Genomic DNA, 19,695 nt, shown 5'->3' with positions numbered 1-19,695 from the left:
ACATATCTCATCTCATCTTGTGCAAATTTAATAACCAACTTCAAATAAGATTCTTGAAACTCTTCTTACATGCTTGAGGGACTTGTTAACAATGTTTATTAGTATTTGGTTCCACTAACGTACCTTAATTTAAACATACATATATCAAATAGAGATTCACTTTAGGAAAACATATGTAGCCTTCATTTATTTAGATTCTTGTTCAAGCTACATGAATACGCCAGACTCGATAGTTAATTCTGTAAACCAACCCTGGTCATTATTAAATGCAAGGTTTCTTGTGAATGCTGCCTCAAACCCCAAATAATCTCTGGCTGTGGTAACAGTGTTTTCTATGTTAATTCTACCAAGCCTCTTCTGTACCTTCAGGGGGTAAAATGACAGCCATGTTGCTATTTACAGATGCATGCAACAGATGGGAGGCTGTTCTTAACATGTACATTCTGTCATTCTGTATTGTGATACATTATAAACTGCCAATTACAGTGTTTCAATTTATTTAGCTCGCAAATGCTCTGAAAAATACCCCTCGTCTTCTAATCGGGGTCGTCTTATAATCAGACCTCAAATAGAGGTCTGACCTATGAGACTAAGATTCAGATCCCCCGCACCGCTACAGGGGACCTGGATCCTTCTGTCTCCCCCCCATTTAACACCCCACACATACTTACCAGTGCTTCCAATTTCCTGCTGTATACCGGGGCTGCGGGTTGACGTCCACGCGATCTGCGTAGACAACTTCCGCTGCAGCCGGATGGAGGTGTGGCTAGCAGCGGGGGTTGTCTGCGTCCATCGCGCAGACCTTCCCCGGCTGTCAGAGGTCAGAGTTCCCGGTGCCGGGAACTCTGATCTCTGACAGCCGGGGAAGGTCTGCGCGATGGACGCAGACAACCCCCGCTGCTAACCACACCTCCTTCCGGCTGCAGCGTAAGGAAGACTGCTGCCCCGGTATACAGCAGGAAATTGGAAGCACCGGTAAGTGTGTGTGGGGTGGGGTGTTAAATGGGGGAGAGACAGAAGGAAGACTGTTGCCCCGGTATACAGCAGGAAATTGGAAGCACCGGTAAGTGTGTGTGGGGGGGAGTGTTAAATGGGGGCATAGGGCATTTCTGGAGGCAGAGTGCTCTATGAAAAGCCTTTTAACCCCCTGAACGCCACTCTGCCTCCTGAAATGCCTTATACCTCCCTAGAGTGGCATATAGGGGTATAAGGCATTTCTGGAGGCAGAGTGGCACATAGGGGGTTAAAAGGCATATCATGGGGCACAGTGGCATATAGAGGGTTAAAAGGCATATCATAGCTTTTATTAAAAAATGTAATAGTTTACATGAATTAACATTTACTGGTAAAACTTTTTTCCTATAGGGTCGTCTTATATTCAGGCTTTTTCTTTTTTCCTAAATTAATATTCAGATTTTGGGGGGTCGTCTTATAATCAGGGTCGTCTTATAATCGAGCAAATACGGTATTTATTACTTTCTACCACAAAGCTAAATCTTGCTTGGAAACTTGTATTGAAACAGAAATATCCCATGACTGCCTCACATCATTCATCCTTAAGCCAGTATGAAAAGTATACTTTACTCATAAAAAAAATCTTTAAATAATCCAATACTTTTCATTAGGGCTGCAACTAACGATTATTTTCATAATCGATTAGTTGGCCGATTATTTTTTCGATTAATCGAATAAAAAAAAATGTAAATTTTTCATTTATTTAAAATAATTTAATAAATGATGTTAAATACAAACAGCAGAATAAAAAAAACTTTGATAAAATGCATTTCTTGTCTTTATTTCCCAACCTGCCCCCCCAATTTATGCACGTTTGAGCCCAGGCTTGCCACTCTGCCTCCCAGACATGCCACGCTGCCTCCCACATATACCACTCCATGCTGCCTCCCACATATACCACTCCACGCTGCCTCCCACATATACCACTCCACGCTGCCTCCCATATATACCACTCCACGCTGCCTCCCACATAAACCACTCCACGCTGCCTCCCACATTTACCACTCCACGCTGCCTCCCACATTTACCACTCCACGCTGCCTCCCACATATACCACTCCACGCTGCCTCCCACATATACCACTCCACGTTGCCTCCCACATATACCACTCCACGCTGCCTCCCACATATACCACTCCACGCTGCCTCCCATATATACCACTCCACACTGCCTCCCACATAAACCACTCCACGCTGCCTCCCATATATACCACTCCACGCTGCCTCCCACATATACCACTCCACGCTGCCTCCCATATATACCATTCCAGGCTGCCTCCCACATATACCACTCCACGCTGCCTCCCACATATACCACTCCACGCTGCCTCCCACATATACCACTCCACGCTGCCGCCCATACATACCACTTCACGTTGCTGCCCATACATACCATTCCACGCTGCCTCCCACATATGCCACGCTGCCTCCCACATATGCCACTCCACGCTGCCTCCCACATATGCCACTGTGCCTGATACGCCTTATACCCCCTGATACACCACTCCATCCTCCCCAAACATGCCATACTGCCTCCCAGACATGCCACGCTGCCCTCCCCACATATGCCACTCCACTCTACCCCCAGATATGCCACTCCACTCTACCCCCAGATATGCCACTGTGACCCCAGATATGCCTGATACACCACTCCGTCCTCCCCAGACATGCCACACTGCCTTATATACCGTATAAGCCTTATACCCCCAGATATGTCACTCCGTCCTCCCCAGATATGCCTTATAGCCCCCCCCCAGATATCTCGTATAGTAGAATTTTAAAGAAACCATTTGTTTTTGCTTCAGCTTAGTTTTTGATTGCTGTGCTGGAAGATATAGCCTTGTGTTCAGTACCATCGATTGCCCTTGACCCTTTATGCTCAGGTCAAAATATTTGTTTTTATCTGTGAAAGTGAAGTGATCTGGAACATTTTCAGCTGTGTCCTCATCTTACCAATGACGCAAACATGGTTACGATGAAAACATAGGAACTATGGAGTGTTCCTTTACTCCTCGGGATATTACAAGATGTGCCCTAGAGAACCTCTGCCCACAGATGCAACAGCATCTATGGTGTTAAATTCATATGAATCCTACGGTTAAACATTGAGGAATGTATTAGATTTATAGAGGGCCATCGTATTCTGTAGCGCTGTACAATGTATCGGTTTTGTTTCATTTTTTTTTATTTTTTTCCCCCATTTTCCTCCAGGAATTTATAAATCAACTATTATCACGAATAAGAGGAATGAGGAAACTAAGCCCCCCTCAGAAGAAGGATATATAACGCATCAGCTGTAGCTGTTCAGACGGAATACAGCAATGAAATCAAGATTTCAAAACCCGTCTAAGGAAAATATTCACCCGTCTTTCTGAAGAACTCAACATATCTGCTATTTTATGGGAGGGAAGGTGGTGGTTTGTGCTCTAGTTCCGGAAACCGAATATTCATTTGTATTGTAGTTGTTAATAAAGTTTATTCTTTTTTTTTTTTTAAACAAATGTTGGGCCAATACAAAGGGAACACTGGAAAACAGAAAAAAATAATAAAACCATAAAAATACATATATCTGAGGTCTTTCCATTACTTTTAACTTTATAGAAAAAATCTCGGGTAATTTATTAACAAATAACATAATTATGGAAACGTAAGCTCACGTTATTCATGAGTGGGCAATACCAGGACTGCCACATTTATGCCTTCTAGGAACCAGGACTTTTATAATGAAACTGTAATTCAGTTTCTTATGTTATAACAATGACATGTTTGCATATCCATCAACATTTACTAGTGGCATTAACTAGACTTTATTTTTTAGGTTGTTGGTTCACATTTATCAAAGCTTATTTTCTTAGCGCTATAGTCTGTTTTTTTTTTTTTTTTTCTTTGAAGTCCTAAACTGTAGTATTTCCAGAGTAAAAGAGCAAGCATAGGATTGAAGTCATATCTTCACACCAGAAACAATTTAGATACAATAAAATTATTTTTAGGCTTTGATATTGTTTTTTATAGCTCTCCATTCTATGCAAAACATGTTCGATGGCATAAATTAGAATTCCCTGTGCATTCATAGAAAACATCCCTTTTTTTAATCCATGATCTCAAAGTACTAATACCACTTAAAATTCGAGGATGTGTAAGTTTAAATCTTCTTTCCAACCAGCCAGAGTCTCAATAGTGCATTCTTAAATTTTTAACGCTTGGCCAAAATTGTTGTATAGTTGTGCCTCTCTCCTAAATGTTTTTATGACTTGCGATTTGATCTCATGAGTTTATTGAAAAGAATGAAGACAATTACAGGATATTAAAGCTGTCATGTCATTACATCATTCAGAAAAATCTCTTGTATGTCAGAGTACCTTTTGTTAAATTTTTTTTTTTTATTTTTTTTTTTATTTTTTTTTAAGATGTCTGCTCCAAAGAAATTTCTCTAAACTTCAAATAAGTTTTCTATTTCAGTGCCATTTATAGATAACAGGCCTTTTAATAAAATGTTGCGGACACTTTCATGGTTTTGCCCAACATACTAAAAAAGCACACTGGGTATACTATTCTGTACGCTGTTGCCATTTTCTTTTTCTTGAGTCTACCCCTCGTGCATTTCAAGTTGCATAGGTAACGCTTCCCATCACTGTGCACCTTGGCCTTTTTTAATTGGAATAAGTTCAGCAATCAACCCAAGAGGTAAAGGCTGAAATACTGTAATAGGTTATATTCGTTTCTGCGAGGGGAGCATTCACATCATGATAATAAGTGGGGTAAATCCCTATCCAGTTATTCTTGGAGATGACTCTTTATTAAAACTGGAGTTCTAATAGTTGTCCAAGCCCTCCCTATGTAATATCTTTCGTACTATAATTTGTAGTTATGTTGAACAAATGTCTTTATAAATAACAATATTCTCTAGGCAAAGGCACAAAGGGTTATATAGAAAGGTCTACTAGTGGCCTTATTACCATAGCAACCAAAAACATGTCCCTACCAGAACCATGTTTGCTCCGGAATGTTTTTTGTTATACATAACCTATAATACATGTTATGTATGTAATATGATGTTGCCAAATGTATGTTATTCTCAGATTTTTTTTTTTTTTTTTTTTAGTATTTTTCATATGGTAGCAGGAAATATCATCAGCACTTTACAAAGTTTAAGCAGATTGTTCACAGTTTGAAAAGCCCATCACCAAAAAAATGATCCGTAGAACATAACCTCACCCTTTCAGCTCGTTTTTTTTTTTTAATAAGAAAGACATATGAAATAATATATTTCCATAGACAGTGCCTCTGTCATTGGAGAAGGTGAGGTTTCCTAGCATGCATCTGGCCTCTGCATTCACTACTGGTATAGGAACAGGAAAAATAATTATTTCATGAACACTCATCATTTCCACACCGCCAAAAAAATTGACTCTGCTTATGTACAGTACATTATTTGCAACCTCTTGGAATCAAGTAGGCTTTAGATGTGTATTTACAATGCTTTACCATTTCAGCAATACTATAGTTTATGCATTAGTAAAGTAGTTCCAAGTGAATTGTTATAAGTGGTTATAGGACCTGTTAACATGTGACTACTTTTGTATAGAGAATATGGAGACCATTTTGATTTTTTTTTTCCTGCTAAGGCCAGAATGCAGGATTGCACCCCTATACAATTTTCGTCAACCTTCACTGTAGTATATTTTTGTTTCTTATTTCAGATCATACTCTTCTGGATGACAGGGTGTATTTTTATTTTTGTTTTTGTAAAAAAAAAATAAAGTTTGGAAAAAAAAAAGTAGCCACAAACTAGATTAGCCTATATTTTATGCTATTAAATAAACAGCCATAATGCTTTGAATGTCATTTAATATATCACAAACTTAAAAGTGTGTTCTGCTGTTGATTGAGCAGCTTGTTGTTGACTGGTGCATTTTCCGGTTCTGCCAAAAGTAAGGTAGGATGATTTTACGGCAATAGATGTAAGACCGGCATGTATGAGACTTTGTCTTATTATTTTTGTTAAGCGTATAGACTTTTGTTTGTCTTATGTGGTGGTGTGTTTGCTATTTTAGAATTACTATAAGGAAGACTATGCTAATTCAGCATTTTACATCAATGGTGCTTTGAACATGTTTTTGACAAGAAATGAGTTTTCCTGTATGCCGCTAAGCTTTTTTTGTCTGCATTTTTAATCTTTAGTGTTTTTTTTTTATTTGCAAAATATTTGCTCAAATAAACACTTGAGTACATAAAAAGGTTTCTTGCACCTATTTTTTTTTTTTAAATAAAAAATCTGTATTGCAGACTGGGATCCAGCCTTTATTTGTATTCCCAACTTTCATGGTTTTATTCTTTGAAGGGGAAGTCCCATGTAAATACATTTTCTTCTAAAGCTTAGTGATGTTGGCATTGGCATAAGCATGGTATTGTTTATCTGCAAATATGGAGACTAAATATATTTAGGCTTTACACTCCAAGAATAAATATAAAGTGCTTTAATGTGCAATAAATGGTATACACGCATAAGTGGGAGAGAAGAGCACACAGCTTAACCTGTTAGCGCCTTAAACGATGCTTACTCACAAGCTGGGGACTGCCGTTGTTTGTGATAGAACATATACACAATTACTAATATGCAGTTGCCTGAAAACTGTATGTTATGCAAACATTAGGACTGTTAAATATATATATTTTTGAAAACTTTATTTTTAATCTGATACAAGTAGTAAAAAAGGTCAGTAATTCTTGTTAAGTCTAATATCTGCTGTGATTTTTGTAGATAAATTGTATCAAGTTCTAAATCGAGGCAAGTTTCTGAACATTCGGAAAACTCCCTGGCACTCTACAAGAAAAAAAGTGGAAACTGATCTTTGGAGAGTCAGGCTAACACAGCTTGTTACATTGCAATGTTTAAAAAAAAAAAAAAAAAAAAAAAGAGAGAGAGAGCTTGCTGCCAGCCAATCTATTGACTGTTGGGGAAAAAAGCCTGATCCCTGCTAAGGATTAGTGTTTGATGTCACAAGTGTTCCATTCTAAACACCCCTCCAATAATAACAAAAAAAGACAGTTATATAAATTTATTTTTAGCTTAAACAAAAAGGACAAATGAGATTTCAGAATACTGATGATGGTGAAGGGAGCAGGCCACCAGGGGTGCAAGAAAGTGGACATTTTATTTTTTAGTTGTATTTTGATTACTGTACTTGATTACAAGGCGAGGTTTTTTTTTCAAAACAAATGCCCTGAAAAATACTCCTTGTCTTCTCAAATAGAGGTCTAACTACAAGACTAAGATCCAGATCCCCACAGCGCTGCAGGAGACCTGGATCCTCCTCTCTGGTGAACATCTGCATGATGCAAGCAGACAACTTCCACTGCTGCCGGAGCTTCTTTGGTCATAGAAGCCCCGGGTAGTGGCAGAGGTTGTCTGCGTGCATCGCACAGACGTCCACCGGCTGCCCTACTTGGCACCAGGGAGTCTGATACACGGGGGACAAGTCTAGGAATGCATCAGTAAGTCGGGGGCGGGAATAGCGGGGAAGACATATCTGGGGGGGCAGTGTGGCATATAGGGTTGTATAAGGCATATCAGGGAGGCAAAGTAGCAAATAGGGGGTATAAGGCATATCAGGGGAAAGAGTGGCGTATAGGGGGTATAAGGCATATCTGGAGGGAAAAGTGATAAATAGGGGATACCCTCTCTCCCAATTGGAGGATCGGGCCAAGGACGTCACAGGACACGCTACCATATTGCCCTGAGTTCAAGTATGGGCAAAATGACGGGACTTTCGATGATGTCCTCTACCCTCGTAGGAGGATCGGGGAGAGACGCAACAGCAAGTGCTGCCATTTTGGCAGAAGTTCCCACTAAGTTATGTCTGCCGAGATGTGGACGAAGAAAGAAGATTAAATAGAGAGAAGGAAGAAGATAAAAAAATATGGAAGTGGTCGGCAGACAAAGTAGGTAAACATTTAGAGAGCGTGAGAGAGAGTGAATGAGTGAGAGTGTGAGTGAATGTGGGCCCATGTATTTCAGACAAATATATTTAGCTTTTTTGGGATTAAGCCTTAAGAGGAAAAATAAAATAACAGACCTGCTAAGGTCTATTTGCTTAACATACTATAGGGTGCAATTAATGTATGTCAAAGTGGCTTAGCAATTTTAACTTTGTATTTGCAGCGTCCATCATCTGTAGCTTCAACATTTATATTCCTATAGACCAGGAAGAAGTGTGCTGCAATTTCATCATTAGATATTACCATCAAGTATAATGGCTGACATAACTCAGGCATGCTACTAGTCACATGAAAGACCCAAGAGCTGATATGATTAAAAAGTGTGTTCTAAATAGTGCAACATATTTATTTCCAGGCTTAAATATTTTAACACAAACATTAAAAAGTGTATAAAAATCCATTGCTGGTGGCAACTCCTCACAGCACAACGAATCAGTGCTGCTAATGGAAATTGAGAAAGCTCATCAACTACGCCGTTGTGTTTGTATGACATTTTAATTATCCTGAACAAGATGAAAAAAAGAGCATTTGAAAGCTTTAATTCTGCAAGAGGGAAACTTCAGCCTACTAAAAGTGAAGTTTTTCTTGCGTGAAGGATCGGAAAGACAAAATTACAGTGGCTGTTTAGAATTTAATTTTGCAATATACTTCCTGATGGATGTAAATTGTGTTATTTCTATATGGAAAACTTGCTGTATACATTGTATACTGGTAGATGACCTAATGATAGATATAGATAGATAGATATTTATATATGTTCTAGGAGTTATCATAGAGTTGTAATATGGCTTACAGAAGGAGAGCAAAACCTCCAAAATACAGGAAGGGAGCCAGAAAAAGATTTACATAAAGTAACATGATAAAGAAAAAAATACTTAACTATATCCTGCACCAAAAAAAACCCACACACAATCTATCTGCTCTATAGGAAAAAGGTGTGCACAGGTATGTGAAAACCCCTGACACATTCTAATTATATTTAAGACTTCTTTTAAAAAATGCAGCAGTATGATGTGCTGTAGTTAAAACACTCACTTGTTGCAAAGGTTTGTTATGTCTGCAATGCCTGAAGCCCTTCTGTAGTTACAAAACTTTTATTAAGTTTTCATAGTTTCTTGTCAACACAGCTGACAGGTGCAATCTCTTTTGTATAGTTTTTACAAAAAAGGGATGGGCAAAATGAGTCAATGATTGTTGATGAAGTAGGTATATAAATAGTCAAGGATCTAGTCATTTTGACAGCTCTGGTGAAATTATAACTCCTGGGAGGGAAAAAACCTTCAAAAATCATATCTGGGGAAAAACAATGTCTAGTAAAATGTTGTTATATTGACCTATAGATGAATGACCTCCAATCTGTCTGTTTTTCTTGCTGTGTGGACAGGTTCCCCCTTAATGGTCAAGAATACATAGGTGGTGGTTTGCTATTTTTCAATAGACGTTAAAGGTTTGAAAGGTACCTCTACATTAAACTAAAGGGACAGTTGGCAGGAGAGGTTTGGTTTTAACTCCCACACTCTCTATGCTTTGTGAAGGGCCAATACTGGGAGGTTTCTTCAGCAAGATGGGCTAAGCTGACCCTGTATAATGCATGATTTAATCGGTCATGAGACTTCATAGAAATCTTGCGAATTTCACTGTACATTGTACAGTGGCGTAACAAAAAATGCTGTGGCGTTAAAAAATATTTAAAGGGATAAATAAAAATAAAAAATTACCCCATTGGCTTCTTGGGCACCATTAAAAATTAATGTTCAGTTAAGCTTGACATAATTTATAACAGAAATGTAAAAAACAAAAATACCTTGAAAGAAAAAGCATTTTAACACCACCAAAATAGAGCCAATTGAAATCCGTACTCCACCCAACCCCAAACATTAGGGATTCAACTGGGATTCTCAATATACTCCATGTCAGGATTGGGTTTGGAGCGTAAGAGCAGAGAATAGTCCAAAACGATGTCAGGGGCCAACGGCGATCAGAGAAAACGGTAGTCCGAACTAGGGTCAGGAAACAGACAAGCAGGGTAGTCCAATCGGAGAGCCAAAGGTCAAATAATGGAGAATCCAAAAAATGGGTCTGTAGCAAGATGAGCAGAGAAGAACAAGAATCTGGAATCCAAGTTCATACAGGAAGCAAAGTTCTGGAACACTGGAGTAAAGTGGTCACAGGCTGAGGGTTTTTTTTTATAGTGCTGCAGGTATCTACTCCTCCCCTGTGTTGAACAAGCCCCTCACTGGATTGGTTGTCGGAGAGGAGTGATTCCACAGCACCTGGTTCACTGTTTATGTGTGTGAATATTATTGGCAGATAGTTGATGGTGGAGGCAGGCTTCGCCTCCCCTCCACAGGTGTGCAACATTATGCTGATTTGCTGGAACCCCAGGCTTCGGCCTACTTCGAGGACAGCTGGGGAGAGCAGATAAAGGTGAGAGGGGCATGACACTCCAATTACTGGACTTGATTTAGGATAGTCAATGGAAGGTGCAAAAGAGCTGTTTTTCTTAAGACTTTTGAAAATATTGATGGGATATTAAATATATATCCCCTAATTATGGCTTTATTTTAGTTTAGTCATTTAGTTGTTTTTTTTTAAAAAAAAGTTCCACCTTCCTACCTATATTTCCTGCTTTTCATCCAAAACAAGGCAGAAAACCCTAAATAGGCAATTTTTCAAATTGTGTCACTAAGGGGGGAAAATCATTCTTGACTCCAAAAGGGTCAGATTTCTCCTCGGATCAAGAAGCTCTAAAATATTAACATTATCCTATCACTAATAGCCCTGTATGTTATGTTTTTTTAAAAAAAATAATATTCAGACCCTTTTTGAAGGCATCTATTGTATTTGATAGTACCACCTGTCTTCACAGTGAATTCCATTCTTGTCCTTACTGTAAAGAATGCATTTCTTTGTTGTTTATGAAATCTTCACTCTTACAGTCTGAGGGTGACCTCTTGTTATTTGTACATTTGTGTTAATGGGTCACTGTCAGGCCCGGACTGGGACAAAAAATAGGCCCAGACATTTAAGCCAGAGCAGCCCATTTTTATTTATTTATTTATTGTTAATGCCCACCCTTCATGTACCATCTTTGCATTTACTCATTCACACAAATCATTAACACATTCATTAATGCAGTCTCACAAATCATTCAAGCAATTCATCCACACATGAATTCATTAATTGTCATACGCATTCACACAATTCATCCACACATTTATTCATTCATTCATTTTCATACGTATTCACACTACCCCCTCTCCCCATCTTATCTGCCCCTTCTCACTATGTTCCCCCTTTTCACTATGTACCCCCTCTCACTATCTATCCCCTCTCCCCATTTCCCACTATCTAACCCCCCTCTGTCCCTTCTCACTGCACCCCCCCCCCTCACCCTACTTACCTTGTTGCCGGAGCAAGCAGCAACTGCGGCCGGGCCTGCGGCAGGACCGGACTGACTGGGCCTATACGGCCTCTACGGCCGCATTAACGCAGGGCATAAGGGGCACCTGCCCCTTAAGCCCGCCGCAACTCCGACCGGGTCCGCCACTCTAAGGGGCCGGGAAGCCCCCACCAGGGCCGGCCTTAGGGGTCTGCGGCCACACAGGGCTTACATTAAAACATCGGGGGGGGTTAACTTTATTTAACATCCTCCATGTTAAATAAAGTTAACAAAAACTTTATTTAACATGGACGATGTTAAATAAAGTAAAAATAAAAAAAAAAACCTGATGTTTTAATTTAAACCCTGTGCCCTGGTGGGGGCTTCCCGGCCCCTTAGAGTGGCAGACCCGGTCGCAGTTGTGGCAGGCTTAAGGGGCAGGTGCCCCTTATGCCCTGCGTTAATGCGGCCGTAGAGGCCCAGTCAGTTCGGTCCTGACTGGGCCTATTTTAAGGTAGGGGCCTGGAGCTGCAGCTCCATCAGCCCCTAAGTCAATCCGGCCCTGCCGCGGGCCTGGTCACTGTTATTGGAGACCTCATCATATTGGCCCTGCACATATTTATACAATATATAATACTCCCTCTAAGACACTGTTTTTCTATCATATATAAATTAAATTGTTTTAGTCTTTCTTCATAAATAAGCCCTTCTATGCAATTTTTCTAGTTCGAAAATGTCCTTTTTAAGGACCGGTCCCAGAAATTGCTCGGCACATTCAAGGTAAGGTCTTGCAAAGAGGCAAGATGATCTCCTCCTCCCGTGAATCCATACCCCGTTTTATGAATGCCAATATCTGTTGCTAAATCTATTCTCTACAACTATTTGTAAATCCTTCTCATGAGTAGATTTTCCCAGGGAGCTACCATTTATATCATTATTTTTGCTATAATGCATAACTTTACATTTATCTGTATTCAACTGTATTTGCAACTTGCTTGGTCAGCCCCCCCTTTTCTCTAGGAGGAAACATCAAAGTTAGACAGTATAATCCTACCTAATTTTGTGTCACCCGCAAACACTGAGACGTGGCACTCAATGCAACATGGAAGATCATTAATAAACAAAATCAAAAGAAGAGGACCCAGAACCTTCACAATTCCTAGTGCTTTGTATATTCACTTCTCAGTGTAAATGAAATGTATTCATCTTTCAAAGATTGTTTTCTTTATACCATATGTGCTATTGACAACCAGCATTTTGAAATATTTGAAATATTTCTGTAAAATTGAGTCACATTTGCAATATGTCTTTCAGATTACAGTAGGATTTTTGAGTCAATGATTTTTTTTCGGATGCAGAGAGGATATTTAATCTTTGGCTGGTTTCCATACCAACGGTGTGCTAGGGCGACAGTCGCTTATGAGCCGAGATCCCTGAAATGCAACGCTGGCTGACTGTCGTAAACAGGTTTTCTTTCTTCCTAAACACAAACCCCTGGCATAAATGTACAGTTTTGCAGCTCACGTCAATTTTTTTCCTTGTCTTAAATGTCTCAGATGTGTTCGTACAGTACATTATTAAAGACTATATTTCCTAGAATGATAGCAATTGGAATTTTCTTTGATAGTAGTATCCTGACACTTTTTTATACAAATTTTTTTTGGTTCTCATATGCATCCATTCTTTGTGGCAATGCTTTGTTCAGCTGAGGGAACTAAGAAATTTTTCAAACTCTGCAACATAGGCGCAAGACAACTTATTTAGTTTTTTTCTGGCATGGCACCTAACATTACATGGAGTCAATTATGGTGACCAGATTTAATTTTTGCCATTCAGAGACACAGTATGGAGCGGATCAGATTACACACACAGGCATATATATGTTCACGTATGCACACACCATTACACACACATAAAATATGTTTCATATGATAAAAAATATAAGGAAGCCTTGGGAACCATGCATATTTCAGATTTAAGAATATCTTTATATTATAATCGTCAGACACGAGCATTTTCAATTCACCCCTATTACCAGACATGATCAGTTTCAGACAATTAACTCTTATATTTCCAGACATGAGTAGTTTCAGACAATTAAACCCTCTATTACCAGACGTGAGCAGTTTCAGAGAATTAACCCCTTTATTAACAGACATTACACACACAGTCACACAAACAAACTCAGTCACATACACACAGTGGGTTTCTTACCTGCTGGCTGCTGCTTACACTGACTTCCATTTGAAGGACTTGAGAAGCCTCTTCTGATTGCCTGACACCTCCTTCAGTTAGAGCTCTCATTCTGGGGCAATGTATTCTGCCATATTAAGGCTGCCTGGTCATTGCATGACTGTCCCGGGCAATCGGGGATATGTGGTCACCCTAAAGTTAATGCATCTTGCCTCTGGTCTCTAGAAGGGCTCTGCTCACCTACTGTTATTGTATGGGCATTGAGGGAATATAGCTTGTACCCCTCAACCCGTGTTCCCTAGCCGTTAAGTACAGTACTTTCTTTTTACTCATGAATACCTTCATTGTATATCTCCACAGTGTGCTTATTATTGCCATTTATAGATACATAGGTTTTGAAATTGTTTACAACTGAAAAACACATGGTACAACATGTTCTAAATGTACGATGTGTCAATGGTGCTGATCGGCCTGTTCACAAACAATACAAAATGGCTACTTGCTACCATGGTAACCTACCGGTATGTTAAGGTAAATTAATTTAGGAAAAATGTTGACAAAGGATACACATTCTATGTGTGAGTCATATTTGGGATAAATTAAACTACTTTTCTGTAACCAACATGTACTTGTGCCTTATAAAAAAATCTAGCAACCAATAAACAACTTCTAATTTGTTCAAGCATTCGTTAGCAAAAACTAGGTGACATTTACGGCAATCATCTCACCAAAGCCTCTCAAAGAATAGATCAGATTAATTTCATAACAGTGCCATCTGGAGGGAATGTATATTATTACAGTTTATCCCTGTTAATATTAAAATGTTCAATACAGATATGTTCATAACCCAATGATTGTAAACAGGACCAGCCTTTCTTGAACTAGAAGCACAGTTGTCATGCGCAATTACGGGCCTTAATGCGGCATAGTAAAATAAATTAAATGACAATTATCTAAAGCCACTTCTCATGGCCTGTGAAAAAAGCCTAAAGTAATGGTTCTTAACCTTTTTGGTGTCACACCTCCCTTGTGAAAAATCTTATGGCCCATGCCTCCCATGTCTTAACAGCCCAAAATGTAGGCTTAGGCAGGATGAGTTTACACTTTTTAGTTTATGGCAAAGTAATTGTGTACTTGTAAAACATGCATAAAACAATTTATAGTTGAAAGGCTACTCACACTTCCCCTGGAGTCGTTCCAAACCTTGCCAGGTGAGGCATACCACACCAGTGGGCAGTCACTGGAAACATCCCCATTTAAAAGGGAAACGGGCAGGGAGCGGGGTGTATCAGACCCAGATGAATCAGGTGTTGAATGGTTCTCTGGGCCAAACCCAGAGAGTTCCCAGGTCTGGTATAGGGTACCTAACTACCCACCAAAGGTAATAAAGAAAATGACCTGGGAAAGTAGGGCTTTTCACCAAGCGACAATGGGGGGGAAAAGAGAGTTCCCAGGTATGCCTATGGTCACATATGGGGGAAATTTGCCGCTACATTTAGCAACACCCCACACTTTATAAACAAGACATGAGGCGTGCGCAAAGAACTAGTTAAGCAGCCATTTCAACCTACCAGCCTGTAATGTGATTTACCACGAAGCCCCTAAAACAGTAGCTTATCTATAGGAAGGGGGCGAGCGGAGAGGCCACCTCTTCTGGGCCGGTCTTCAGGGTCATGCCGAGGCAGCTGCAAGATCTCCCCAACCAGCCTTGCTCATCGGGCACCCCGTGGGCAGTGCGCAGCCAGGCACCATGAGTACTGGTCTGGGTAGAAGGCGCCCGATAAGCAGGGGTGGTTGGGGAGATCACAATCCCCCACTAACCAACCCAACATTAGGGAGTGCGCGGTTTGTCACTTCAAACCTCAGCTTCCGTGAGCCTAATGACAATGGCAAAGTGATTAGGGAGCACTAATGCTGAAGTCTGAACGCTCCCACAACAGGATGGAAGATGAGACAAGGTAAGAGATAGGGAGAAATGGATGTAAAGGCAGTGTATGTGTGTGTGTGTGTATGGGCAGGTGTGTGTAAGAGCAGTGTAGGTGTTTGTGTGTTTGTAAGCTGGTGTGTGAACATGTATATGGATGTGTGAGGGCAGTGTATGTGTATGCATGTGTGTATAGACAGGCATGTGTAAGGGCAGTGTGTATGTGTGTTTATGAACAGGTGTGTGTGGGCAGTTGTGTGTAAGGGCAGTGTGTGTGGAAAGTCGTGTGTAAGGGCTGTGTTTTTGTGTGTTTATGGACAGGTGTGTGTAAGGACAGTGTATGTGTATGTGCGTGTTAATGGGCAGATGTATGTAAAGGCAGCTTGTATGGCCAGTCACGTGTAACGGCAGTGTCAAGCAGACTAGGGTAACTGTTGGGGAACAGTTCGGCGTTCAGTGGGGTTAAGGTCAAAGCTCTTTTGCAGCCTACTTGAGTTCTTCCACACTAAATTGGCAAACCATGTCTTTAAGGACCTTGCTTTATACACAGCGGCAGAGTCATGCTGGAAATGAAAAGGCCCTTGATGCCACAAAGATGGAAGCCTAAACCCTGACACCATTATTCTTCCTCCATCAAACTTTACAATTGGCTCTATATATAAAGGTAGGTAGCATTTTCCTGGCACCTGCCGAATTCAGTTTGATTAACTACTCCATGTTTCCACTGCTCCAGAGTCCAGTGGTGGTGTGCTTTACAGCACTCCAACCAACACTTGGCATTATAGTGGTGGCATACAGGTCAGTAAGACCCATTTTGCCAAAGTTCACCGTGAGGTTACTTCAGGCAAGAGAGCGGAACTTCATGTCACACCCTCTCCTCTGTTTCTGTATTAGGGGGAGAGGATGGCCCCAGCTCTGCCATTTAGCAGAAGTTCACTGTGAAGTTACTGTGGGCAAAAGGGCAGAGCCTCCGGGCACAGCCTCTCCCCATTCCTAAAATCGGGGGAGCAAGTGTGCCCAGAAGCTCTGCCATTTTGTGGAAGTTTATGTCCACGCAGAAGCAGATGAAGAAAGAAGACCAGGAAGACGAAAGAGAAGAAGCAGGGCCCTGAAGCAGCCAGCAAAGACAGAATTTGTTGTACGAAAATTAACAGACCATAAACTAAACAAAAAAAAATTGGTGGAGTTTGGCTGTTGGAAGCTATTTTAGATGTTCACAGTAACAGAAAGTATAAATTTTTAGATGTTAGAAATATCTGGAATTTGAAATCAGAAAATGTATATTCTTACAGAAGATGTGCCCTCCTCTCAAAAGCATGTGTTTTTGTCTAGAACTTGGCAGCACGTAAGAACCGTTCGGCCCATCTAGTCTGCCCATTAATTCTGCTGTAAAGACTCAAACCCTTTATGCTCTAGACCAATAACTCAATCCTGCACCCAGTGTCCCTAGGTTCACCTAGTGTTTTTTATGCATACAGTATATATATTGTTTATCTTTTGTAAACATAATATGAGTTATTTAGCGTACAGAACTGTAAAATGTAGAATTGGGGAAAATTGTCAAACCCACTTTAGTTTTCATGCACCTGCTTTTTCCTTATAATCAGCCTTTCCTGGCGGATTATTCTTGTTTTTCTCTTCTTTCCTTGCATTGAGCTATCATTAGTAGCCACACACACACACACGTTGCACATGCTAAGACACACACAGTGCTTATAAAACCTTGTTATTCAATTTAAATCTAGCCATATCGTCGCCTCCTTGTTCTGAGAGTAATAACAATGACCTGTTGCCCGAATATTAAAATGAAACAAAAGTAGATTGGATGCAAGTGAACATTTTAAAGCGTATATGTTTGCAGTATTAGTGGCCTGAATATTAGTTAGTAGGGAATTGTTTCTTCAACCAAAATACAATACTTTAATCAAAGACCTTCTTTATATTCTAAATATTTACCATGTAGGCTATGAATTGAACAAATGTCTCCAATAATTAGTATCAGCTCACCCCAGTGACAATTAGTACCAGCTCAGCCCAGTGACAGCTGTTTTCTGAATTCAAAGGGGAATGTCAGATATGAACTGTAAAGGATCAATTAATTTTCTTGCAATTTTTTTATGAATGACCTATTTTTGTATGAGAACTAGGGTAAGAGGTCTCAGATGGAAAAATGTCATAAAAGCAGTTCCTCGAATCAATTTTGATTTATAGTTATCCACAAACATTATTAAGGTTTTGGTTTGTTAGTCTGGCACAAAGGAAGCAGTTAATATAAAAAATATAAAACACAAATTTAATGAGTACTATAAATAAAACCTATTTTTTTTAACAAAATGAACATTTACAAAATTGGACAGCAATATTCCTCACTTTTGGTGCTCTGTGAAATTATGCCCATATATATGGGCATGTGTTACCTGCTTTGCCGAGCACTAAAAGTTGCATTTTTTGGATTGTTCAGGATAGCCTTACACCCTCTCCCATGAATCCTTAAATTTGCCTGCACATAATAATTACTAATGCCATCACATTGTATTTTTTTTAAAATAATACTAAAATATTTACTATATCAAAGCTTGAATTTAAATGGCTCCAATATAAAAAATATATAAACACAAAATATTGTGTTTGGGGGTGTTGTCTTCATTAAATGGCAATAATATAGTAGAATAATCTTGGCTGATTTTTCTATAAATTAGTCACACTCGCTGAACTAATTTTCAAGAGAGGACAGACTTCCCACTTCTTTGATTACTGTATTTAATGAAATTTAACCTCTCATTAACCAGACTCCTTAAACCAGGAAGTAATTTACTGTTATTGCTTTTCATTACCTATGTGTAATAAGCATTAGGAAATCCATGTGAATTAGGGCAGATCCTAGGCTTTCTTGATTTTATTAATGCAAACGAATTCACTACCGAAATCTAAAGGTATCAAGGTGACTTTAGTGCGTGTGAAAAAACCCACCATGGCTAACATAAAAGAATGAGTCCTCGGTGTACCCATCACTTAAACCCTCTCAGTGTCGTCTGCTGGGAACACTAAAAAAACACCTCTGGTTTTAAAGCATCCCTGGCCTTAATACTTTGAACCAAGTGTTTCCCTCTCTTACAAGTACTGCTCTTGATCTAGCGAAAAGGTCCTGTTTTCATCACCTTTACTACCTGTCTTACTGGTACAAAGTTATGCTTGATGACGATGGTGGTTGCAGTGGGCTCCTGTTTCCACCAAGGAGGCCATTTTATTCCAACATTCTTGACTACCTGTCTTACTAATTAATTACTTGTAGTAATTGTCACACTAAGCTATACAATGAAAGATAGATATGAAATAATATTAAGCCACTTGTTGAAATCAATCAAAGATCGGTAGGGGACGTTGCACTGCAGGGCTCAAAATTGTCCATACTCTCTCAGACCAAGAGGTCTCAGTCCTTCCCTGAGAATTGGATCAGCTGTTGTTCACAATGATTTTTTTATGGTCAATAGGTTGTCTAGGAGCATTATAAATTAATTAGATAATTTCATTTTTAACCATCCATGAGTTAATCTCAAGTGAATGGCTTTCCCTAATCACATTCATACTTGCTTAGGCTTTCTGCTTTATCATCTGTTGGGACCCATAAAATCAGTGGGTGCCCTAAACAGCTTCGAGTCTTTCAAATACATTTTCAAAACATTGTAATGTATGGAAGTACTACAATATGGGTTTTTTTATCCTAAAATTATATATAACCCAACTGTATATTATTCTGTATGGTTCACAGGAAAAATGTATTTGCTAATAACACTTTTCACCTTGCAGACATTGAATTTGAAAGGTAATTTGGAAATGTTGATCTCCAGTATGGTTCAGATAAGAGGAGCTGTGTTTTAATCCATGCATGTCCCTTGATAGTTGAGCCATTAAATGTTCTTTTACGTAAGGAGATGCATGCCTGCTGTTGCTTTTACCAGAATTGCGCCGCACCTGCTTCTATACAAAGATGAAAGATGAGTCCTATTTAACTCACATACTTATATGGCCTTTTTTTAAGAATTAAGACAAAACTCTTTTTACAAATTCCAAGATATAAACACTTGATTTCATTAATTTATATATATATATATATATATATATATATATATAGTAAAGTCTTGTCTAACGAATATGTAATATGCATTATAAAATTTTACATTAAA

The 19,695-nt window shown here is 39.4% G+C and overlaps 1 protein-coding gene across 1 annotated transcript in view; it reads left to right on the top strand.

Annotated features, from left to right (window-relative positions):
* Window positions 1-3,504, top strand: part of PPP1R14C (protein phosphatase 1 regulatory inhibitor subunit 14C) — a 40,587-nt gene extending 37,083 nt beyond the window's left edge. The window contains exon 4 of the mRNA XM_053461221.1: window positions 3,225-3,504. Within this exon, the coding sequence (XP_053317196.1) occupies window positions 3,225-3,299 (75 nt within the window). The 3' untranslated portion in view covers window positions 3,300-3,504. The remainder of the gene's footprint in view (window positions 1-3,224) is intronic.
* Window positions 3,505-19,695: the final 16,191 nt, after the last annotated feature.

Source organism: Spea bombifrons, chromosome 3 (genome assembly GCF_027358695.1).
Source record: "Spea bombifrons isolate aSpeBom1 chromosome 3, aSpeBom1.2.pri, whole genome shotgun sequence".
Taxonomy (NCBI): Eukaryota; Metazoa; Chordata; class Amphibia; order Anura; family Pelobatidae; genus Spea; species Spea bombifrons.
The sequence above is the reverse complement of the archived record's forward strand: the minus strand, read 5'-3'. Positions and strand labels throughout refer to the sequence as shown.